Source organism: Trichoderma evansii (assembly GCF_050947405.1).
Source record: "Trichoderma evansii strain SZMC 28006 chromosome Unknown GGI43scaffold_8, whole genome shotgun sequence".
NCBI classification, from domain to species: Eukaryota; Fungi; Ascomycota; class Sordariomycetes; order Hypocreales; family Hypocreaceae; genus Trichoderma; species Trichoderma evansii.
The window spans coordinates 1,169,060-1,191,957 of NW_028145198.1; the positions used below are offsets into that span (position 1 = coordinate 1,169,060).

Here is a 22,898-nt window from a genome sequence, read left to right on the forward strand (position 1 = left end):
CGTTTGAAGGCTGTGTGAGAGCAGTGGGGGGATTTTTTGGGGGCGGCGTTGCTACTGTGAATTGTGGACGGTGGTGTAAGATAAGCGAGCTTCTGTAAGAAGCAGGTGAAATGCACATTATTCGCGAATCATGGATATGGAGTATGGCGTGGAAATATATCTTGACGATTTGAATGCTATTATATGAATAGACCAGTGTGGCCCTTTTCTTCGATTGCAATGCTATAAATAATTAAATAATTGCCCAGCATGTCCAATATCCCAATTTAAAACGCCATTGCCCAAGTTGCCATGAATGTCATCTAAATATCTCCACTTGAGGTTGTACATATATGTACGTAGTATGCATGTGTTATAAGCCCATCATATATATACAGTGCCAAGACGGGTGCCTTCTTGGCATTGATTAGTTAGTCTTCATCCTCGTCGCTTGAAGAATCGTCGCTGCCTCGCTTCCGCTTCTTCTTATTCGTCTGATCTTGGATCTCCTCCTTCCTCATAAACACATAACTCCTCGCCGGCCGATCCTCGCCCTTCCAGCCGGAGCTCTCCTCTCCCTTCTTGTTCCTGACGACGCCAAACGTCCTCGCGTGGTGGTAGCCCGGGTACGCGGCCGCCTGGAAGCGAAAGCTGCGCTCGAGCTGGAGCCCCGCGTGGCGGCCGAGGTCGCGGATGTTCCAGAGGGTGTACGGCTCGCTCTCGAAGAGGGTGACGATGATGGAGCCGCCGCGGGCGAGGGGCGCGGCCGGGGAGGCGAGGGCGCGGTTGAAGAAGGAGACGAGGAGCTCTTGGTTGTAGCGGACTTGGCGGTTGACGTCGGTGGACTTTCCGCCGACGTGGGGGAAGTTGAAGATGATTCGGTCGTGGGGGGTGCGAGAGATGGAGGACGGGAACTTTGTGGCGTCGACGTTGTAGACGAGCTTGTTGTTGACGGCGACTGGTTTCTCCTCTAGGTCCTCATCAGAGTCGTAGTTTGCGGCCTCGTCTGCGTCGGATTGACCGTCCTCGCCGGCGTCAGACCCGGCGCCGTGGCTGGGGCTCTTGGGAGGAGCATCGGCATCCGGGCGGCGGTTGACCACGGCAATGTTGGTATCCACGGCGGGGTACTTTTCGACCAGCTCGGCGTGGTCCTTCTCGAGGACGGTTGCGGTGACATTTGTGCAGCCGTGGTGCTGGATGATAGAGGCGGCAAAGCTCAGGTCAGCCTCACCCACCAGCAGGATGCGGTCGTTGGGGCTGAAGGGGATCACGGGCTCGTCGTGCTGCTGTTGGCGGTGTTGCTTCTTTGCGGGTTGGAGGGGCTTCTTCTTTGATGGGCCATTATCTTTTTGCTGCGGCCGGACAGCAGGCCGCTGTGGCCCTTTTTGGTGCTGCAGCTTTCTCCTTTTGGCCATTGGAGAATTGAGTTTGTTTATGGCGTAGTGAAATGAAATATACTAATCAATCCAATGGCAGCGGCGACAGACAGTAGAATAAAAATGTTGTTTTGAGGCGGAATGTTTTGGGGCGTGTACCAAAAAAAAAAAAAGAATAAAAATGGAAAAGAAAAAATAAGGGACCAACCAGCTACGTCTGGCACGGTACACGCGCCAAAGCTCCAGCAGCACCAGCTCCAAAGGGTAGGTAGATCTCACGTGCAACTACTGGCGGGATGGCGGCAGCGGATTGCGACGACGCGCCCAATCAGCGATAAGGCTACAGCGGTTGAGACCCAAAAGCGCAATTTTTAGGTGCCGTGCCCAGAGAGCCGCGCTAAAATCTGTAAGGCCTGACCCTGTTTAACGCGATTCTGCCATTTTCCTCTCAGGTTTCTTTTTTTTGCGGAGCAGAGCCCGCTGCGCTACAGCGGCTGCTGCAGATGACAGAATCTGAGACTGAGATCTTGTGCAGCGGCTTGGCTTTTCTTGGTTTTGACTATTTTAATTTTTAATTTTTTTATTCTTATATCTCAGTTTCGCTTTAGCATGCGGATGCGAAATAATATAGTTCAAACGGTTCGTCGTGTATTAGCCCACTAGGAAATGCAAGGAGCAGCATCTAATAAGCGGTGATCGAACAGCGCTCAATGCCCCGAAACCAATCATTCAGCTGCTCGGTAAGGCTCCCCAAATACGTAACACCACGTAGCAGGAGGTTTCTCGCTAGCAAGGTACGTAGCCTATTGCCGTCGCAGGAGCCAAAGTCCCAAACAGGCAATCGGGGATATAAGTGGAGCGGGTCTGTTTGCCGCTATTGTGCCGCAGAAATTGGCTTGCAAACGCCCTCGATTAGACATATCAGCAGGTCGGCATGAGAGGATAATACGTGGAAATCAGCCAGATAAAACTATTCAGACATGCAGTCAATGTGTTTCGTAGCTCTGTATCGTGCCTCTGCTTGAAGCCGCCTGGTGCCTTGGCCAATAGCCAGACGTCATTACGCTGCCATACAAAGGGGTGCGTGGCAGAAAATCAGTTCAACGTGACATTTGTTCGGCAAATCACTCTCGCACAGCTTTAGCCTCTTTCTTCCGCGGAGCATCACGGAATGCAAGCGGCCCACCCCAAGAGCACTGTGTGGTGAATCACTGCTGATGTGAAATCAGGCTTTGCTTTGCATGTCATGCCCAACGTGGCAGCGCAGTTCACGAGGATGACGCGGTGGAGGAAGATGGCAAACTAGCAAAGCAATAGGATCTCGTGCCCCCACAGTTGCATTTAGACGCGGAGTGATGTACATGCCCTGGATCAGCAGATGTATTCCTGTAGTGAACGAATAGTTGAACAGCGCAGAGATGTCGTGCTACAAAACTACTGGAAAGCTGTTGCTGAACCTCGTTGACAATACGGACGATAAACTTAGAGCAAAACCATAACTAACACAGGGCCACGGTTGTCTGCTTTATTTCGAGCATAAAGAGCGCCATCTCGCACAGAAGAGCAGCCCAAGCTTTCCCTGTTGCCGGGCAGTACAGCGCAGCCTCTGCCGCCGCTCTTTGGTGGCTGTTTCGTAAAGTGAGCGCATACTGAAGTCTCGCAGCTGCACCTCTCCGCTGTGCGGTGAACAGGAGTTTTCGTTTGCTCGTCCTGTCTGGCCCGGGTCCCTGCAAGTCACCGGTACCTGCCGCCAGCCAGAGCGCCCCCCAGCAGCCCGCTCCAGCGCGGCAACCGGAGATTCACGACCTCCGCGCCAATCAGCAGCGCGAGAATAAGGCCATTGTGCACAAAAGCGGCTTAGCGCGACGTTCCTGAGAGCCCGGCCGCCAATCACGGGGCGTCACTCGCTGAAAGCAGCTGCCTTGAGTGGCTGCGGTGCGCTGGGGTGCAAAGTCGACGGTACCTCGCAGTGACCGGGCGCCCACTTTAGCCTTGCGCTGCGGTGCGCTGCCAAAAGTCACTGTGCTGGCGGTTGGGCCGGGGCCAAGGCTGAGGGGGGCCCAGAAAAGGGACTGGCCGCACCTTTTTCGTCGCTCGCAGCCAGCGCTGCCGCGTTTTCTTGCACGCTTCACCCCGTCAAAAACCCTTTCACGGCCGCTTCACTTATTGCTCTGCTGCGGCTGCATGACTGCTGCCGTCGTCGCTATTGTCTCTGCATCCTGCCCATTGTGGTGCTGCACGGCCAGCTGTCAGCCAAGCCGGCCGCAAATCCTTGCGCTGCCCAGCCTTTTTTGCTCGTCCGGCCTATTGCAGTAGACGCCTCTCTAAGCATTAAGGTTCCTTTCACCCCCCAAACGGTAAAAAAGGTACTCCCCGGCCTTAGTGCTTCCTGTGTACGTACTCGTACCGTCCATGCACATCACCTCTAGTACCAACCAGACCCTTTTTTCTTTCAAACACTGCTCTCCAAAACCATCAACACCGCGCCAGCAAGTCTTTTCCCGGGCTCGGCTCCTGCATCCAGCACATCTTCATTTCTCTGCACACTGGATGAGCGCTTCCCGCTGAATCCGAGTCTCTTTTCCTTTCGTCGTGAAGCTGTTCTTTTTTTATTCGGCACGGCGCGGCGCGCGTGCTCTTCTGGCTTACTGACGAACTTGGTTGGCTGGTCTGACCCCGGTTCTCACACACTTAACCATTTTTACGCCTCTTTCTCTTCATCTAACACACACCCAACACAACCGCTGCACATCCCTTCACATCAGCACCTCCATCCTCTCATTCTCAGTCGCAGTGTACATGATTGGGCTCATCCCTCATCATGGCTACTGAGAATGAATCGCCCGCTCGGGAGCCAGCCACTCGTGGGCGCGGCAGAGGTGGGCGCGGTGGCCGTGCTGGCCGAGGCCGAGGTGGCGGTCGAGGCGGTGCTTCTTCTGCTTCAGGCGTGTCCAAAGCAAATTTCAACAAGGCTGGCCGTGGAGGCACTCGAAGAGGCCGAGCCAAGAGCTTTGCAGACTCTCGCGTCCAGGCCGCCTATGAGCGCCAGAGAGATCTCAAGGCCACCTACCAAGCCGTGGCTCATGCCCTCAAGCCCGCTCTGCAGGAGCTCGCTGACCGGAGCATCGAGGAGCTGCTGCAGAAGTCAGACGGCCATCGATTTGCCCCGGAGCACTGGCCTGTCGTGCTGGAGCTGAATCAAAGGCTGGCTAAGAAGCTAGATCTTTTCAACCGCCAGCTCGATGCCAATCTGAGTCTCGCCGAAGGCACTTACAGCGCTGAGCAGTATGTTCTAAAACAGGAATTTGAGGTATGCTTATCTTTGTTTATCCCTGCTTACCGAACATCCATCCCTGAACAGCATCACTGTTCTGTTCCGGTGCATCTCTACAAAGAGATATCACCTTCCTTTCTTACTTTCTTCATCATCTTTTTCTCTAAGAGTATCTTGAAGCTGACTTTCTTTGTCCCTCAGAATGGCCTTGAGGATGTTACAGAACGATTCGACGACGGTCAAGCTAACCGTCTTCGTATCCTTTCTACACTGGTATCAAAAGATCTTCCAGTTGATGTAAGTACATGGCTATTCTCTTCTTTTCTTTCATCTATTTTTTTTTTGTATTAGTCATAGTCAAACTAGCTTTCCTCTATTCCGGCCACATTTTACAGCCTCTTACCGGCTTTCTTCTTGTGGATTTATTACCACTTACCTGTTTATTAATCATATCATCGAGAAACTTTTCACTAACACGACTTCCCTTCAGGTTCGTGATGACCAATATGAGTATAAAGTCATCTCTGACAAATCTCTCGACGATGACTTCGGCATCTATGAGTGCTACCAAGATGGCCACTTGGTCCCCTATCCCTCACGAGTTGAGGGCACTGACATGTGGCAAAGGGCCCGCAATGCTGAGGCTGCTGCTGCCATTGCGGCTGCCGCGAGCTCTTCCGGCTCCCGAGGAGGCAGAGGCCGTGGCCGAGGCAGTAACAAACGCCGCGCCCAAGATCAGCCAGAAGGCCAGCCGACACCAAAGAAGTCAACTCGCAGTAACTTTGATAGCCAGCTTCTGCAGGCTGCCCCAATTGCTCCTGCAAAAGGTCTTCTCGCAACCGAGATTGAATCCCATATCGAGGGCGCTCCAGCAGAAGAGGAGTCAGCCCCTGCGTCTCCTGAGCCTGTCAGTATGCCCAACGGCGCTACCTCCTCTGCTGTCGTCAAGTTCAACGGCAAACTATCGGCTCGCGAAAAGAGTCCCCCTCTTCCCAAAAATATTGGAGAACCCGATGAACATGGTTGCCGCACGTATAACCAGAGACCGTCCATGAAAGAGAAGGGACTTGCCAGCCGTCTTCTCGCTCCACGTCTCTTCTTATTTGATGAATGGGACATTGGCTTCCGTGATAGTTCCAACGACTCTACCAAGGGCCACACCCGCGCCAAGCGAGGCAAATACCTCGACACGCCCAACAGCAATGGTATGCACTTCGACTACTGGTGCAACGGGTACGATTATTCCAACACCCGGGAATCTGATTTTGACCAAGCTCTCGTCAAAAAGCATGGCGTCCATCCAAAGTATGGCATCTTCTTGCCTACCAGCACCAACGAACAAGGACCTAGTACTCCGTTTGTCATGCCCGGAAAGCCGGTAGTATACATCGCCGAACCTTCTGGGCGCATCTCTCATGCTTCGCGCTCATACCAGAGGACGGTTAACAACCGTCGTGTGGCTGATGCGCCTGTACGAGTGAAGATGAGTGCCACCATGCGCCGTTTTTGCAAGATCAACGGTATCCCCTTAGAAGACGTTGCCATCTCAGAGTATTTGCCAACTGATGAGGAGCTTCGCGATCGATCCTTGGGCACAGCTGCCTTGGAACTTGAATCCAAGCCTGAGATCGAAGAGGCTTCATCTACGACTGATGAACAGCCAATTGTTTCGGAGGAGGAGACAGCCGAGTCAACCCAAGGTGGTCTCGCCGCTCTTTCCGTCCTCACTTACGCGACTGCATTTGTCGAGGCTGAAGAGATTACACGAGCCGTCCCCCCTGCGCCCAAGCCTGCGCCCAAGCCTGCAAGATATGATGCCATTAGAGATGTCTTCACGGATTCCAAACCTGAGGAGGCGCCGGCCCCTGACACTAACAGCCTCAACCTCAATTTCTTGGCTGAGTTGTGCAACGTCGAGACACGTCTGCAGGAGCCTGAAGGTCTCGTACCCAGGACACCAGCTACTCTGATGCTCGTAGCCGAATCCGGACCCGACACAAGAGCCCAGCGCGATGACATGGTGCTCATTGCACCTCTAGGACATGCTCCTATCAGTGGACAGCACGGTCCTATGGAGCCTATTGGGGGATATATTCGAAATCCCCAGCATGGGCAAGAGCTTCCACCAATGCAACCTGTTGGTCAGCCTCATGGTCCTGTTCCCCCTCAGGGACCAGAGCCCATCGTCTATCAGGCACCACCTGCTGAGCAGCCTATGATCCACGCACCACCGCCAAGAGCCAATGAGTATAAACAGCAACATCCTCATCCCCCGCCTCCGCCTCCGGGTCCTCCTGTTCAGGAACCGCATCAAGGCTATTACTCTTATAGTGGCTATATGCCGGAACCAAGAGATATGCATATGGGTTCTGGCCGTCCCATTGAACCAGCGTATGGAAGCAGCCGCATGTCAAACTATGGACCCGAAGCTCCTGGACCCGGCCCAGCTCCTACACAAGCCCCCCCTGGTCCTCCCCCAGGCCCCAGCGGAGGATATCCTCTTGTCTACTGGCCCCAGCAGGCTCCTCCTCCCGTTGCTCAGGCTCCTCCCCCTCCACCACCATCACAGCATTATCCGCCACAGCCTCCACCAAGGATGCCCTTCTCTCACAACGCAAACGCTGAGCCTCTTCCACCGCTTCGACCACCTCGAGGCCGTGCTCAACCTGTTCAGGATGATATGATGCGTGATCCTATGATGAGGCCAAGTGTGCACGGTATGGGTAACTACTATAACCCTGCTCCATCTCGATCTTACCATCACGGCTATCCTGCCCAAGAGCCCCCTCTTGCTCCTATGCAGCCTCTCGGATCGGAAAGAATTTTGCCCAATCCTCAACAGCCGCAATCATACATGGGACCATCTGGCCCCGGCTATGCATCTCAGATCTTATCGCCGACTTTTGGCAACCCTCAGCCAATGTCCGGCCCCATGGCCCAGAGCCCCCCAGGAACACCACAGGGCATGCATAGTTCGATGCACCGCCATCGCTCTACACCCTCGGGATCTTCCGATGCTGGATCTGGCAAATATCGCAAACTACAGCCTGCTCCAGTACCTGCCCACCGAGCGTGGTCAAACAAGCCAGAGCTTAAGACCATTCCCTATGATCATAAAGAAACTGGCTCGTCTGCTGCTCTCCCGAGTTCTGGTCCAACACAAATTAGGGGATGGAATGTGAACCAACCTCGGAAGCGGAGCAAGGCCGACAAACAAGATAGAGCGGAAGCGGGAAATGACCGAGACGATTCCAGATAGAGACGGGAAACGCCGGGCCAAACAGCTGCTCAAGCAGACTATGATAAGCCCCAGACCATGCCGCTCCATCCCAACTGGTCTGTTCGCTTTGTTGAACCAATTACCCAACTACCACCTCTTTTCCCACGACGTATTCCTCTCCCTCCACGACGAACCATGGCTCAAGATATGGATCTTGAGGAACTCTTTACCGAGACTAACGAAAATACTGGTCCCTCTACCGAGCCATCTATATCTGCAGCACAAACAGTCTCTGCTGACGCTTCGGCTTCTCAGAATAACACGACATCACGTCGTCTCCGCCCCAGAAGGGCCAAACCAACTACAACTAAGGAATCCGACAGAGCCGCTCCTTCGCAGTCGGCCAGGACTGACCATTCTACCGCAAGGAGTAAAACATCAAAAAATTCTAGCCGGGCAGCATCAAAGAAGAAGGCTATTCGAAGAGAGGCTGCACCAGCAGCTACTCAAGCCGAACAAGAAATCATTATCTGCACCTCAACTGCGGCAGTTGACTCCGCATCTCAAGCAGAGAGTGCCAACATTTAACTTGCGCTATAATCTGCCAACACAAGCATTCAATGCCATCGGATGACGTATATACTCGCGTGCATCTGTTTATACTTTTTTTTTTTTTTTTGCCGCGCTGGCGAAACTACCATTACCTCTTATACCCTTTCGTCATGGGAGCTATCGACCAAGCCTAGGCAACGTAAATACAATACCTAACGAGATGACTTGTTATCCCATAGAGGAAAACAAATGACAAAAAGCTATACCAACAGCTACTTAATTCGGCATCATGTCGGCGTCTAAAAGAAATGACGATCTGGATTTTTCTGAATTTGTTCTTTTCAATATTGCGTTCTTGTTTCTTGTTACATCTTTGCGCTTGTGCTTTAGCGAGCTCTATCTTGCTTTTTTGGCTTGGAACTCTGGGGATTATACCTTTATTCTTCTCTTCTTTTTCCTTCATTTCTCTATTCGCTTTTTGAGATGACAGCTTCGGCCGAATTTTTTTCTTGGGTGGCTAATAGGGAATGACTTGCCTCGTATACCCTCCAGCTTGGTATAAGTTGGAAACACGAGAACAGTTTTTTCTTCGTATTTTACCACTTCTTGATTCTTCGTTTATTGCTTTGTCCATTTTCTTTCTTTTTTTCAGTTGTACCATATGACCATCTTTGCTTCTTGCTTTTTCCCTTTCCACCTATGCTTCATTTGCCACCTACAGCTTGGGGAATGAAACACGTGGTTTGTGGCCTGTATCTGGCTGTGAAAATGGGATGGAAGAGGGAAGAAGGAAAAGGAAGAGGGATAAAACTTTTGGGACAACGGTGGCTCGGTAGCATAACGGAGGCTGGAAGGGGTAAGGGGAGTAATTAAAAAATTATTCGGGAGGGCTCGGGATCATTAGATGCTACGATGACGGCTGAGATAGATGGAAAGACGGAGGATTTGGCATTTCTATTTCTTGTTTCTGTTTTTTTAGTTTGTTTTTTTACTCTGCCTATGATATCTAGGTAGACGAGATGGCTGCGATCTGGATTTTCAAGCAAGAGAGACTTGGGTTCATTTTCTAGGGACCAAGAGGAATAAAAGAATTGAGAGTTCATTCTAATTGTAGCATTCTTAAAATCTCTATCCGGGTGATTTTATTATGAATTGATTCTTAGAAAAAAAAAATTGTATTGAAAAGGCACGCTATGTGCAACTTATGTGAGCTACCTAGATCCTATACCTACATGCAAAATAAAACCTGATCCTTTGTTTTTCTGTATCCTATCTGCCTCTCTCCAATTCCTTCATCACTTATATCAAAGCATGAATCAATTTTTTGTTAACGTCCAGTCGTCTTGTATATCGTATAATATCTCATCATCAAATCGTCATACTTTCACATCTAGATTCTCACTCACTCTCTCATTCTCTCGCTCTCGTTCATGCCCATGCTCTATCTATGCTACTCAACTTGCAGGGGCATCCTGAGTTGGTGCGTCTGTGGGAATATCGGAGCTGGCACTGGCACCAGCTTGCTGCTGAGGTTGCGTGGCCGGAGGAGGTACAGGAGGCGCGGGCACAGCCTCTGGTACGGGAATGCTAGGGGCCTGGGTAGCAGCAATAGACAGTGTCGCCAAATGACCATTCGTAACTGCAGGTAAATCGCCCATGGGCATGCCATGCGGGTGAGCCAAAGCACTGGGATCCAGCGGTGGGATAACCATGTTGCCGCCGAGACCGACGGACATGTCCGGCGGTAACATCATGCCCCCGTTGTGGATTAATGGATCGACGCCTCCACCCAGAGAGAGAAGGTTGGCACCGAGGATGCCTTCCGGGTGCAAGGGATACATGAGCGCCTCCATTGTAGTGCCGTCGAAGATGACCATGTTTTGAATGGGCTGCTGCTTCTGTCCGAGTACGTTGATGACATCCTGCGCCAGCTGGCCGCCCAGAATGGCCGTGACGGGAGCAATCTCGCTGCCTAGATTCTGCAGGAAGCTGCGGAGGAATTCCGGCTTGAGCGTCTCGCTGGGGAGGCTCAGGGCCTTGTGCTTCTGCGTAGCAATCTGGGTGAACAGCTTAAGATCTTCGCGATTGCCAGGCAGGCGGCCGCCCTGGATCTGCATAAACTCCCACAGGGCGCGCAGGCAGGACAGCGTTGGAGAGACGCTCTTTAGGCGGCGCTTTGACTTGGTGTACTCTTCCGGCAGGCTGGCGATGTCGCTGGCGAGGAACCAGGTTGAGTAGAGCTCTCGCTTGGTGACGGATTCGATGACCTTGGGGCCTTCCTTTTTGGTTTTGACATCGACGATAGAACGTGTACGCGTCTCTTGCTTGAGTTCGGTGGCGACATTTCCCAGGTCACGCTCAATGACGTAGTCGTGCTCTATCAGATCGCTGAATATGAAGCCGTACATGCCATGTGTGCCCGCTGCGTAGAAGGCCTTGCCATTGATGCGCGTCGCCGTGTTGATGAGATTAAATGAATCTGGGTCCAGATCCGTAGCAATGACGATGTCAAAGTTGGCAAAATAGCTTGGGCCTTTGGACTTGACTCCTTCCGAGTCAACGATGACCTGGACACGCGGGTTCAGCTTGCGCAGGGCCACACTGGCAGCCTCGGCGCGGTTCTGGCCAACGGGGTTGTCCAGCTCGGAGAGCAGGAACTGCGCGCCCAGGTCGGCCTCGGTGACGATGGCGCTGTCGAGGACGGTGAGGGAGCCGACGCCGGCGAGGACGAGGTTCTTGGCTATCTCGTTGGCCAAGGCTCTGATGGTGATGAGGAGGATGTTTGCGTTTTGGATTTTGGCCTGGGCGGCCATGCCCCAGAGGCGGATCTGTCGATCATAGAGGGCGATTTCGTCTGATGAGGAAATGTGAGATGGGAGTTTGCAAGCCAGAGGGCGGGTGAGAGTGAGAGTGAGAGTTTACCTGCTGTGATAGCCTTGTCAGGCAGCGCAAGGCCGGCAGCGGCATGACCGTTGCTGAACATCATGGGGGCCATGATTGACGGATCTGACATGGCTGTAGTGCCGAGAGAGGGATCTGGGATGAAGGCCTGGCCGGACATCATCATGGCTGCTGCCATGGCATCCGGCGCAGCTAGCTCGGGATTCAGTCCAGCTGTGCCGCCGTTGGTGGTCGGTATGGGTGCTGTGCTACCGTCGCTGACGCCATTGTTTGGTTGGTGTTCCATACTCAATCGGGTTTCCTGGGATTATTCAAGGTATGTGGGGAGCGAAGAGAGGTGGATGGCGTGGTTTAGATTAGAAATGGCAAGGCTGCGCAAGTCTCGTGAGGACTATCGTGAGAGAGCTTCTAGAGAGGTTGGTAAGGCTGAATTTTAGGTCCAAGAGTGCTAAGTAAGTCCAAGCAGCTCTGGTGCTGGTAGCGAATTAGAAAAGCATTCACACGGCCAGCGTCAAAAATGATACGAGTAACTTGTTGGTGGGCCTTTGGCCACTCGGGTTGATACAGAGATGAGATATCAAACGGATGAGAATGAGCGCAGCCTCGCCTGTAGCCGTGCAGCGCTGATACGCGGGTGGACTGGCGCTAGAGAGGGCGGGATGCTGTTAAAGCAGTACTAGAGAAATGGCTGAATCGCTGCGGAATTTGAATGTCGCTTTTAACAGTGGGCCGATCTGAGTAAGATCTAGCCCCAGTAAAGTATTCTGTGCGGCTCGATACCTTGTATTTTCAACTCACTTTAATCCTAGCATATCTACTTACCTTGTATATTCCGTTTCTGCCGCGTTTGTTTAAATTACGCCAAGCAATGATTGTTACACTGCCAACCTTGAAATCCCGAGCTTGCGTTGCACCACCCGAGTCTCCGCTGGCTGCACCGCACGTCAATTGTGGGCGGCGATGAGTAATGCCTCCGCAGCCAAGCCAATTCAGCTTGATAGTCGACGCAAGTAGCTGAATCGCTTCCGTGCTAGTAACACTGTCGACATAAGCTTTGGTCGCACCTACCTACAGTACAGAGACAGCTGAAGCTCCAGGGCTCCTTGCCAGCTGCTCGACATCATGCATTGCATGCATAGGGATATCATATGAGCGCCATTTCGAATATGAATTAGCAATAGATATCCAAGTTGACTCCACCGAATGAGGAGAAACCGACCTCATGTATTCCGTATTCTTCGTACAGTAGTCAAGGTAGGTCACATAGCATCGGATTACCCCAATACTGTATGCATCCTCCATTGCCTAGTCAAAGTCCACAGACTGATGCTAGTCGCATGACCTCATTGGCCAGCCGTTTTCGAGGTTGCACTGCTAGGGCTGCTTGCAATATATTCCCAGACCGCTATGGATCACCGCTAAGCTGGTCCAAGTCGGCCTCTGAGCCGCTAAGGCATAGAGCCGAATAGTGCCTGGACTAGCACCAGCCGACCCCGCGTCCACTGATCAGGATGCTAAAGCCGGAACTTCCAAGTCCATTGAACAGCGACAGCATATCAGACTGTTCATACTTTAGTCTTCATCCATCTTTGATGCTCTTTATTCTCACTTCTACACTGTTTGAATAGTATAATTCGGCCAAACATCATCTTCACCAGGCTTCAAACAACAACAGCCACTCAATCTTCAAGTCGCTACAGCACTGAATCACACCACCGTTACTCCCGCTGGCGAATCCTCCTCTCAGGCGAAGGCTGCCGTCAACCCCGCCGCTACTGACAGGCACGAGTAGGTGAGCAGCTGAGACCGGCTATTAGCCGCGCTGCCTGAGAGATGAAAGAGACAGTGAGCTGATCAAGACGTTTGGTCCCCTGATGCCTCTAGGCCAGATTCGTTCATCTTTTCTTCCTGAGACAGCCATATTCTTCTTTGAACTTTGCTTATTCTATTTTGCCTTGTTATATCTATTTTCTATTCTCCTCGCACTGCTTCTTGACCGTCGTCCGTCTTATCAGCCCCAGCATCGGCGAATAAAGTTGCCGCCCTCTCGCGCCAACTCGGACCCTACAGCGCACCTTATTAGTCTAGGCGGGCTGACAGCAGATTATATGGAGTCTGCTTGGGTCATTTGAACGCCGCCCAACTCACGCATCCAGTGTTGCCACCCCAACAGCGCAACCAACCCTGGCACTCCATCAAGAACAACCACGCCAGGACGATTCGATTATCATCTTTCCAACTCACTGGCAACCACCAAATCGCTCTCAACAGCGAGGACGATTTGTGTCCCCGTATCGCGACGTTCACCGGGGCCTCGGTAGCTGTCTGTCATGGCGTCAAGATCGGGTTCGGAATCGAATTCCTATCCACGGCTGCCCCGAGTCGAAAACGAGCAGCTCATACCAGCCCTGTCTCCGCCGCTGCCGCCTCAACGGACCCTAAACTCCCCTCGAGGTCGCGAGAATGTCCCTGCACCTCCCCGCGCGCTATCCCGTCTTCACTGGTCGTCATACGCTGCAGCCCGGAGAGCCGAGCGGATTCGAAACCTTAACGAACAGGCGGAGCGTCGCGCCGAAGAGAGGGAGCGCCAGTTAGAGCGCCTTACGGGCATTTCACTACGACGCTACCCTCAGCCGCGTAGCTTCGCGGGCGCCCAGACGCCCAATATTGAAGAGCTGGGTCGATCCCTCAGTCGAGCAAATTCCGGTCTAAGAGCACTATTGGATCAGCCAGATCCTACTCTTACTTCAATTCCCCAACCTCTCCGGCCCCATGAATTCACAGACGACAATCGCCGGAATAAACGCCGAAAACTGGACTCAGATAGGATGGGATCCGGCGGCCCCAGGGCCTTTCGCTATGGCAGATACGGGCAAGTAGACCCGGGCCAGTTGCGGATGGAGATTGTGAGCTGCGACGGAGGCATGTTTTCAAACCATTCATCATACGCGGCTGAGAATATCCTCAAAGACGACAATTCAGTATACTGTACCAAGGGGAACAGGTGCAATATCATTCTACAGCATCAAGGCGGAACAGTATTCACACTACAAGAGCTGATTATAAAGGCACCCTGCGCTACCAACTTTTCGCATCCGTAGGTTTCCTAGTTATCTTGGAGAGACTGCTATCTCTTGGTGATTTCTCCTACTAACTCGATGCTCCAGTGTTCGCGAGGGCATGATCTTCATCACCATGGACCAGGACGATATACTTAATCGAACAGCTCAATACCAAATCCAGTACGGCCAAACAGCCAGAGACCGGACACGGACGGGAGAAGCGAATAATGCGCTGATCCTTGAGCAAGAGCCTCGTCATATTATTTCTATCCAGCACCATGATGATGGCACCACAAGCACAAGGGCCAGGAGATCTTACGTATATCGGACTGGTGACGATGAAGGCCGACCCGACATGCCTGAGGAGTTTAGTAGGGAGATGGCAGGTTTCCGTGTTACTACGGAATGCAGCGATGAAGAAGACGATGATGAAGATGGCTATGATGGGGCACGGCTTCACCGGACTCCGAATCGCATTGGCTCTCTACCTTTTGAGAATCTAGAGTCTGACGCAGACGATATTATCCTGCCTTTCAGCCCCCGAGATCCCTCAGATGATCCTCTTCTTCATCATAGTCGCCGGCATAATATCATCCATCGACCGAGAGGTAGAGATCATGACCACGACCAAGACCAGGATCATGATCTAATGAACGCGCCCAGCGCCTCTCTCTCTGAGGCACTGGATGCACATACCAACGCCACACAAGAAGCCGTCCGTGCCGTCGGTCTCGGCAGCTTACTTTCTCCTCACGCACGGTTTTATATCGAGAAGAAGAAGAGCAAGTGTACCATCAAGTTTGAGCCACCTGTTTCTGGCCGCTACATCCTCCTCAAAATGTGGAGCTCCTCTCATGACCCGGGGAGCAATATTGATGTTCAGTCCGTCATCACCCAAGGCTTCGCGGGACCGAGATATTTCCCCTCTGTTGAGCTACGATGAACGTGACGTGAAAAGAAAGGGGTGCTGAATAATACGATGATGAATGCATTGAGTGCACACGCCAGTTTGAAATTTATTTTTGATTAAGCGAAGTTTCTACAGAGCAGTGGTATACGAAAATCTTATGGGCGCAAGGAAAGGGGCCTGGCAGGGTACATAGGGGGGCTTTTTTTTTCTTCTTCTTCTGTGCTTCTTATTTTTCTTTCTTACTTGTTGTTAATTCCCCACTAGCGGCGTTATTCTCTTATGATCCTCACTCGGCTTTGATGATGGAATGGATTTATTCAAGGCAAAGAGAGGCGTTGGTGTGCGCTCCTTCGGAATACGGCTTTAAACATGCCAGTTGCTTTCATTTCGGAGTTGGTTACCCGGTACCAGGGGCTGTCAATGCCTGTTTTCTTGTAATTCGTTGACTACAACAGGGGCTATTAAGTACATGTACTTGGTAAGAATCTAGCTTAGGACATTAGCGGTTGTTTTACGGCGTCGATCGACTTATGCATGAATACTACTAGTCTGCAGTTTACACAAGTTCAAAGTTATTCGTGAGCTGTGCGAATGCATGCTAATTATCATCATTATTATCATGAGACTACTATCGTAGCAATGTACGCTGTTAAGGACATACCAACAAACCGTCTATCGTAAAAGTCGCACTACCAATTTTTCACTAACAACCAATTTCCCCTGTATTAGTAGAGCATCACCCAAATACCCATGAATCCCGCCTTTAGAACGCCGCATGTTATGCTAGTTGAGAACTGAATTATTTCCCCCTGCTCCCCTTCTTTTCAGCTTCAAATCATGCAACTGGCGGAATAACGAGGCTTTTAGTTCGTCGGCTTTCAGAAGTATGAGTACGAGATTGTAGAGGTACGAGGGCGTGGCAGACTGCGGTAGAATATCCGGCGAGCAAGGCTCCGAGGAAACTGGCAGCCCATTAGCATTATTTCATTCCAAGAAAAGAAAGAATAGGGAGAAAATATATGAATTTCTTGCTTACAGGTTGATATGAATCACGACGAATGCCGGAATCGTCTCCTTCCAGGGGTCCATGACTTCCAAGATAAAGGCACCACCAATACCACGGAGTGGAAGCTGCTGTTGTTCGTCCACACCGACATATTCAATTTGACGAGGAAACTTGAGAATGCCAGGAGGCTTGTCCGGGGTGCTCCAACCAATATACACCATGGTCATGAGGGGCATCAGTGTGAAGAAGACGCCGCGGAAGACCCATACGGGATCGAGGGTAGAGTTTCGAGGGCGCAAGAGCGTATTAAAGGCCATGAGGGCGGCAGTGGTAGAGCTGATGGAGGCGCTGATTGCGGCAAAGAGGTAGAAACCCCAGCGGGTGAAGTCACAGCCAACGCCTAGGTCTGAGCAGGGCCCGCTGACGACACGGATTCGGGCGGTGATCCAGGCAACTGTTGAGAAGAGGACGAGGACGAAGTTGGCTACGGACCAGGATAGGACAAAGTAGGTGAGGAGGTGGCCAGAGAGGTGTTTGAAGCGTTTGCGAGAGAGTTTTGTAATGTTTGGCATGATGAGAAGAGAAAGGAAAGGAAAGGAGTGGATGGAAGAGATTATAAAGTGATTTGAATAAGAGACAGACAGAGAGAACGTATGCTTGAGCTTTCTGCTGGATGGCAGTGACGACGTCTATCTAGAAAATTGGAAACGATGGTGCTGAGTTTATAGACTCGTCTTGCGGAAAATGATTGTGGCTTTCTTTTCCCCTCTTTTGGAAGGATAATTGAGAGTCTCGTGATAGCTTGGGTTGATGGAAGATGTATATGATCTGGAAAAAAAGGTGGTGGCTGCTTCGAAAGTAATGGTAGATTGCTTGGTTACTGGAAGGAGCAGCTCGGAATGAAATGAAATATATATCAAGTTTTTGTATCTACAAGAGTCAAACGATTCATGAGTTTTAGAAGAGGCTCAACTGCCAGATAATCTATCTACATTTATCCTATTAGTATTCAGCAAAGAGACTCGAATCAAGCCGGTTACTCTCACGGCGAGTCAAGATGATGTAAAAGAAACGCCCATTTATACATATATACCTACATACTACTAAATGAGGAGGGGAATCAACAATTCGGCTAAGAATAGGTAAACTCTATGCTGGATAGCCTTTGACTGAGCCCGCAATATTCCTCTTACAGAGCCATACTCTACATTGGAAGTTCTTTCAATATTACTCTTCCTCTGTCGACATCCATTGGTTTACATAGGCCTCTATGGCTTCAGTCAGCTTCTGCTCAACTACTACATGAATTCTTGCACTTGCATCAATAGGATCTAGCTAGCATGTGGCTGAGACTTGTGGCAAGCCAAGCCAAGCCACTGAGAGAATTACGAGTTGCGTAGAGGAGTACGTCAAGTACGTGTATGGCACGCACATCAGAATATAGAGTGGGGTAGCAGATAGCGGAGACTGCTGGGGCGCTGGAGCGCTGGAGCGTCGGCTGCGACAGCGGGCTGAGCGCCTTGTGCCAGCGCCGCCAGCAGCAGCTGCTTAGTGGGTGGCAACGCTCATGTACCTGAGGCAGCTTAGCGAGCTTCGAGGTTCGGAGCTGCTCCAGACTGGCTGGAAAGACTGGAGGCCGAAGATCTCCCCCACCACCCCTCAGGCACACGCAGCCAGACGAGAGCGATGGTGCAGCAGCCAGGCACGCTGAGGCGGCCAATCTGGTGGCTGGCCATTGTCAATACGGAGCACATACTTTGGGTTTGCAGCAGAAGCTTTTGGTCAGGTTCAGATTGATTGCAGCTGGGCCTGGAGGGTCTGGAGGGCCTTCCCACCACCACGTTGCGAGGCCCGTCCATGTGCCGTCATTGGTCCCAGGCGCCGGAACTGCGCAGGCAAATGTGAACCGTCACACACTCACCCAGATAGAGACAGTGAGACAGTGAAACAGCGCTGCATTGCTGCCCTTGCCCTTGTCCCTGCCCGCTGTCGGCGTCATCGCGAATCTGCACTTCTCTTCTTTTCTCTTCTGCACCGTTCTCTTCTTCACCTCTTCTCTGCTTATGTGCCTGGCGCTGGCTCTGCTTGACCGCCTTTGCCATAACACTTGTCCAGCTGCTATCCACTGCTAGCACCACCAGTAAGCTGGGGAGAGAGGAGACGCTGCTGGACCCGCGGATCCACGGACAGGGCAAGCGAGCGAGTGACAGACAGACACGCAGAAACTCATCCTGTACATACCGCATGTTCAATCCATGCTGGCCGCGTGCTCGCAGGTACTGCTACATACTGCGCACTGCACACGCTGTACAGTACATGCCGACAAGCTGTTCGCAGGGCTTGACATCTGATCGAGTGGGCCGTCCGGCGTCCAGCAAGTACTGTAGCTGTCCGGCGTATCAGCATTCCAGGTCGGCCTCTCACATGCCATTGACTGGGTGCATCTGAGACACAGCAGTTGCCGTCTAAGCGTCATCAGCTATAACGTGCTCATTGAAACAAAGTTTGTTTTGGTCGCCACGGAGCAACGAGATCCGCTGGGGCGAAGCGGCAGACAGCGAAGAAAAATAAGCCAAGGGGACCCCCCCGGAACCTCTAGTTGCCAAGAGCAGAGGGAAAAAAAAAAAGACTGGAGTCTGGCTGCATGAGTCGGTTGTGCGTGACCGCTACACCATTCACAGCATCCTGTGCATAGAAGCTGCAGGACGGCGCAGCAGCTTGACCAAAGACAGAGCGTCGCGCCCTGGCAGCCGGGCGTGCATTACGTTTGCATCCTAGTACGTCTGCATACTGAGCATGTGCTTTTTGCATCTACAGGCTCAGGCACATCCCATCCCACTGCTCTGAATTGCGTTTCGGTGGAGCCGGGCCGGTCGTCAGCTAGGGACCAAAAATGCTAATTCGCGACAGTAGGATCGACGCTGGACGTTTGCGCCGACTGTCGGATTCAAAGGGACCGCCCAAAACTTGGGGTCACGTTTCCCCAGCGCCAGTCCCTTGAGCCTAGCATCATCGAGTCGAGGAATTCGCCTTGATTAGTATCCCTTTGGCCTGGACTTGGTCGTCTTTCACCTTCCTGCAAAGGCAAATCGGAAGCGTCCAGGCGCCCACTTCTTCCACCACAGCCAGTACCACAGGTCAGCACCTGAACAGAGAGATTGCCTCGAGCCAAAGCGAAATTCTGTAGTAACGCCGCTAGAGGGACACAAGTTCGCTGTGGCGTCCGTCTAGCATCGGTAACGATCGCGAAATACTGGGGGGCTGGTCGCTGGTCTGGTCCAATATTCCGCCCAAATCTCCACTCCGTTGCTAGTATCCTTCACCGCGCCAGCGCAAAATACTACCAGGTAGCAGTACAATGGGCAGCTCGCCAGCAACCCCCGGCCAGGGGTATGAGCAGACTCAAACTCCTCCTCTCTCACCGAGCTTAAGCTTGGCCCTGGACTCCCCATCGACACCTCGAGCAACCTCTCGTCCCAATCCTCGCCTCGTCGTCGACCGAAGAGACGCCCTGTTCAATGTGGGACCTGCATCTCCTCCGAAACAACAATCTCCTCTCCGTCAATCTACCAGCATCTCCTATCAAGACTGCGCTGGACGTCCAGACTTGTCGCAATTTGTGAAGCCGAGGCAGAATCCCAAGCTTCAGAGAGGCCACTCGAGGTCGAGATCAGAATTTTCCAGCAACACTACCAGTAGCAACATTCCTTTACGAGTTGGGCAAGCCCCCGGAGCGCAATCAGCACTACACTCGACAGACTCTTCGCATTCCGAGGATCCGAATCCGACTCTTGCGACGCGTCGCACCTCTTTTGGAGAAGTCGGTCAAGATAGACGCGTGACGAATTCGAGCGACTGCAACAGGCCCAATACCGCTTCTCCTTCGTCTCATCGCAACTCCGCGCTCTCCTTTATCGCCTCCAAGATGCCGGCCATCAAAGCCCTCGCCCCTGCGCCCGTCGTGGTGCCGCAAAACGACGAGCTCATCGGTCTCAATATCGAAACGTCGCTCTTCCCCAAAGGCAACCCTCCGGACGGGCAAACTTTTTCACCTGCAGCCTTCATGAATCTGCAGCAGACGGCGACTGGCCTGCTCAAGAAATACCAAACCGCCTATAAGCGCCAGGCCACCACGATCCAGGAAATGCTGGCTGAAAAGGAGGCGATAGACGATGAAAAAGCTGAAGCCGATACCAGAACACGGCATCTCAAGATGCAGCTGGAGGGCATGGCTCAGAAGCTAGCGGAGACCGAGAGCTCGATGCAGACGCTGATGGAAGAACTGAACAAGGAGAAGAGATTGAGGATGGAAGAGCGAGCAGCTGCAAGAGATAAATTTTTGACGCCGTCCGAAGGATCGATATCGGAAGACCTCTGCGTCGAAGAAGACCAACAGCGCAGACGCGGATGGAGGCGAAGCGGTGAGACCTCCAAGACCGATTTCAGTTTCGAGACGGACGAAGATAGCGTCGAAGCCGCCAGCATCTTCTCTCGTCCTCGCAGCCCTACCAACACGGCGCTAAGCATCATCTCGGACGTAGAGGGTCCTGCGCCGTCCGGACCCCCCTCACGGACCTCGACATTTGGACCCAACCGACCAATCCGCAACTCCCAACCACCACAGTTGACCACTTTCCAGAAGCTGTTCAAGATTGACCCCGACAGGGACATCAAGGGATGTCGCAACTGCCAGGGCCAAGATGCCAGCATCGCCTGGGACACCGTGGGCCTCCTGAAAGCCGAAAACAAGACCCTCAAGGAGAGAGTCAGCGAGCTAGAAGAGGCTGTCGAAGAGGTCCTGGACGTTGTCAACGGCGTTGGGCAATAGCATCTCATACCCCCGCATATCTTCAAGTTTTTTGGCATGTCTGGGTGTTTTCTTACAAATAGCCGGTGTTACGAAACGATGTTCTGGCATGAAACATGGAGTCGGATTCTATTTTTTATGATGACCATTTTTCTTGTTGTTTTTCCTGTCCCTCTTTTCGTTTATCTATTTATCTTTTTTGATCTTCTTCTTATTTTTTTCTCTTCTTTCATCTTCTCTTGATCTCACCCCCATCATCCCCCCCTTTTACCCTTTTTTTTTCTTCTCCTATTCCCCCTTTCTTTCACCATACGCGCGATACACAATGGAGGGAGGCATGTCTGCTGGAATTGAGCTCTATGGGAAAAAATATGTTAAGAGATTGAGAGCGCCAGCTATGGAGTTGTATCCCCGAAAGCAAAGAATGAAAACTAGCGTTTTATATGAGAGACGTAGAATTTATGATAGGAAAATATGATTAAATTTTTCCATTTTTTGGAGAACCCAAATACAGCAGTTTCCTGTTTTTGCTCAAGTGCTGGTCCCCTATTTTTCCTTCATTCTTCTCTGTGCCAAGTAGCAGTAGCTAAGCTTACTGCAGTCCATCTATTGCAAACTATCTTTCTACTGAAAAATACTACAACCCAGCGTTAGTGAGCACAGTCATAAAGCACGCATTCAGCATTTCATATCGCAGAGCTGCCTTGTATAGTATTCTTAAATTGAGTTTATATTTGTGTGGATTCTTTGCCCAACGCAAATCTTCTCCCAAGCTCTTTTTTCCTCCCTCTTTCTCTTTTAAGAGATATATGTACACTTGGTCTCTTTCTCCCCTTCTTTCTCTTCTTCTGTCACACCGCTTTGCCTCTGAAAAAACATCTTCCAACAATGCCGCCCTCGCAGAACAAAACAACGCTTTAGTGGTGGCCCTCGCCGTGACCCTCGCCATGGTGCTCATCCTTCAGGAAGAGGTACTCGTAGCCGCAGTATCCAGTAAACGCAACGGTGGCGATTCCCAGACCGGGGAAAGCGGTTCTGAATCTGTTCCAGCGGCCAAAGGTGCCCCGGTATCGCCATGCCTCGCTATATGAATCGTCTCTGGTTAGCCTTCCTCTTCGCTGCCTCTTCTTGCGATCTTTGCTTGTAATTTGGACTAGATCAATAGGAAAAAGGGTAGACCAACGCTCTCTCCCAAGGATCGTATCGGGGCTGGCCGGTGGCCTCCTTGAAGGCTCGCATGTTGAAGCCGGTGATGTTGGGCTTGGGCCCGTGGGCCATTCGCAGTGCTCTGTTGGAGGCGGGGTTGAAGGGTCAGTCACTCGGCTATATCAAAGAAGTAGCACCACAGAACGCCATTGCCATACCTTGTCGCAAGCATGGTGCCAATTGAGGTGCTTGCAATCGGACTCTGCTGGTGATATCGAATGAGGTTTGATTGGAAGTTCCGCAGCTGGTAGTTCCTGGGGGGGCCGGAATAACGCGGTGGCCGAAAAAGGTGGCATGCAGCGCACGGGCCATCTACGGCTATTTGCTGGGCGGTACTGCCTTCGCTTCCGTCACCTCCTCCAGAAACGAGGCCACCAGTGATCGTGTTCTTTTATCTAGCTTTTCTTCTATTTTTATACTTTTTCTCTTCTGCAAAGTTAACCACCGAGCGCTAATCAACAACACGAGTATCTCGTTACCGATTATTTTGAAGGGTGTCCCGAAGAGAGAAAAAGAGACGAAAGGAAACACGAAAAAAGAAGAGCAACGACAGGCGACGAGAAATCCCTGCTCGGCCAGCCGCATCATCTGTACCTAGCTTTGTC

General features: G+C 51.8%; 8 protein-coding genes across 8 annotated transcripts; 4 read left to right on the plus strand and 4 right to left on the minus strand.

The window, feature by feature from the left end:
• Window positions 1-207: 207 nt before the first annotated feature.
• Window positions 208-1,531, minus strand: GGI43DRAFT_403808 (25S rRNA (uracil2634-N3)-methyltransferase). Its single transcript, XM_083205835.1, has one exon. It carries the CDS (start codon window positions 1,392-1,394, stop codon window positions 411-413), a length of 984 nt encoding a protein of 327 aa, XP_083061427.1. The 5' UTR covers window positions 1,395-1,531; the 3' UTR covers window positions 208-410.
• A 2,519-nt stretch (window positions 1,532-4,050) lies between these two features.
• GGI43DRAFT_366461 (uncharacterized protein) lies at window positions 4,051-8,240 on the plus strand. The gene is made up of 3 exons (XM_083202468.1): window positions 4,051-4,665; window positions 4,831-4,926; window positions 5,120-8,240. Exons 1-3 carry the CDS (start codon window positions 4,177-4,179, stop codon window positions 7,886-7,888), a joined length of 3,354 nt encoding a protein of 1,117 aa, XP_083061428.1. The 5' UTR covers window positions 4,051-4,176; the 3' UTR covers window positions 7,889-8,240.
• Window positions 8,045-8,437, plus strand: GGI43DRAFT_383339 (uncharacterized protein; the record flags this gene model as incomplete). The annotated part of the gene is made up of 1 exon (XM_083203372.1): window positions 8,045-8,437. The coding sequence occupies one exon, from the start codon at window positions 8,045-8,047 to the stop codon at window positions 8,435-8,437; it is 393 nt and encodes a 130-aa protein (XP_083061429.1).
• Window positions 8,438-9,855: 1,418 nt separating this feature from the next.
• Window positions 9,856-11,588, minus strand: GGI43DRAFT_422558 (E1 ubiquitin-activating protein AOS1; the record flags this gene model as incomplete). The annotated part of the gene is made up of 2 exons (XM_083208126.1): window positions 9,856-11,255; window positions 11,324-11,588. The coding sequence occupies 2 exons, from the start codon at window positions 11,586-11,588 to the stop codon at window positions 9,856-9,858; spliced, it is 1,665 nt and encodes a 554-aa protein (XP_083061430.1).
• Window positions 11,589-13,428: 1,840 nt separating this feature from the next.
• GGI43DRAFT_366489 (uncharacterized protein) lies at window positions 13,429-15,682 on the plus strand. The gene is made up of 2 exons (XM_083202469.1): window positions 13,429-14,399; window positions 14,470-15,682. Exons 1-2 carry the CDS (start codon window positions 13,633-13,635, stop codon window positions 15,305-15,307), a joined length of 1,605 nt encoding a protein of 534 aa, XP_083061431.1. The 5' UTR covers window positions 13,429-13,632; the 3' UTR covers window positions 15,308-15,682.
• GGI43DRAFT_433771 (uncharacterized protein) lies at window positions 15,683-16,852 on the minus strand (the record flags this gene model as incomplete). Its single annotated transcript, XM_083209791.1, has 2 exons — window positions 15,683-16,236; window positions 16,311-16,852. 2 exons carry the CDS (start codon window positions 16,850-16,852, stop codon window positions 16,110-16,112), a joined length of 669 nt encoding a protein of 222 aa, XP_083061432.1. The 3' UTR covers window positions 15,683-16,109.
• Window positions 16,853-19,016: 2,164 nt separating this feature from the next.
• On the plus strand, window positions 19,017-21,653 carry GGI43DRAFT_366561 (uncharacterized protein). Its single transcript, XM_083202471.1, has 2 exons — window positions 19,017-19,057; window positions 19,191-21,653. The coding sequence occupies exon 2, from the start codon at window positions 19,639-19,641 to the stop codon at window positions 21,106-21,108; it is 1,470 nt and encodes a 489-aa protein (XP_083061433.1). The 5' UTR covers window positions 19,017-19,057; window positions 19,191-19,638; the 3' UTR covers window positions 21,109-21,653.
• A 148-nt stretch (window positions 21,654-21,801) lies between these two features.
• Window positions 21,802-22,517, minus strand: GGI43DRAFT_403820 (NADH-ubiquinone oxidoreductase B12 subunit family-domain-containing protein). The gene is made up of 3 exons (XM_083205836.1): window positions 22,452-22,517; window positions 22,271-22,375; window positions 21,802-22,170 (listed from the first exon to the last, which is right to left on the minus strand). Exons 1-3 carry the CDS (start codon window positions 22,463-22,465, stop codon window positions 22,005-22,007), a joined length of 285 nt encoding a protein of 94 aa, XP_083061434.1. The 5' UTR covers window positions 22,466-22,517; the 3' UTR covers window positions 21,802-22,004.
• Between the last annotated feature and the right edge of the window lie 381 nt (window positions 22,518-22,898).

Coding starts and splice junctions, on each gene's coding strand:
- GGI43DRAFT_403808 (XM_083205835.1), bottom strand. CDS start 1,394: ATGGCCAAAAGGAGAAAGCTGCAGCACCAAAAAGGGCCACAGCGGCCT.
- GGI43DRAFT_366461 (XM_083202468.1), top strand. CDS start 4,177: ATGGCTACTGAGAATGAATCGCCCGCTCGGGAGCCAGCCACTCGTGGG. Junction 4,666..4,830: donor TTCTAAAACAGGAATTTGAG/GTATGCTTATCT, acceptor TTTGTCCCTCAG/AATGGCCTTGAGGATGTTAC. Junction 4,927..5,119: donor CAAAAGATCTTCCAGTTGAT/GTAAGTACATGG, acceptor ACTTCCCTTCAG/GTTCGTGATGACCAATATGA.
- GGI43DRAFT_366489 (XM_083202469.1), top strand. CDS start 13,633: ATGGCGTCAAGATCGGGTTCGGAATCGAATTCCTATCCACGGCTGCCC. Junction 14,400..14,469: donor GCTACCAACTTTTCGCATCC/GTAGGTTTCCTA, acceptor TCGATGCTCCAG/TGTTCGCGAGGGCATGATCT.
- GGI43DRAFT_366561 (XM_083202471.1), top strand. CDS start 19,639: ATGGGCAGCTCGCCAGCAACCCCCGGCCAGGGGTATGAGCAGACTCAA.
- GGI43DRAFT_403820 (XM_083205836.1), bottom strand. Junction 22,171..22,270: donor TACGATCCTTGGGAGAGAGC/GTTGGTCTACCC, acceptor CGATTCATATAG/CGAGGCATGGCGATACCGGG.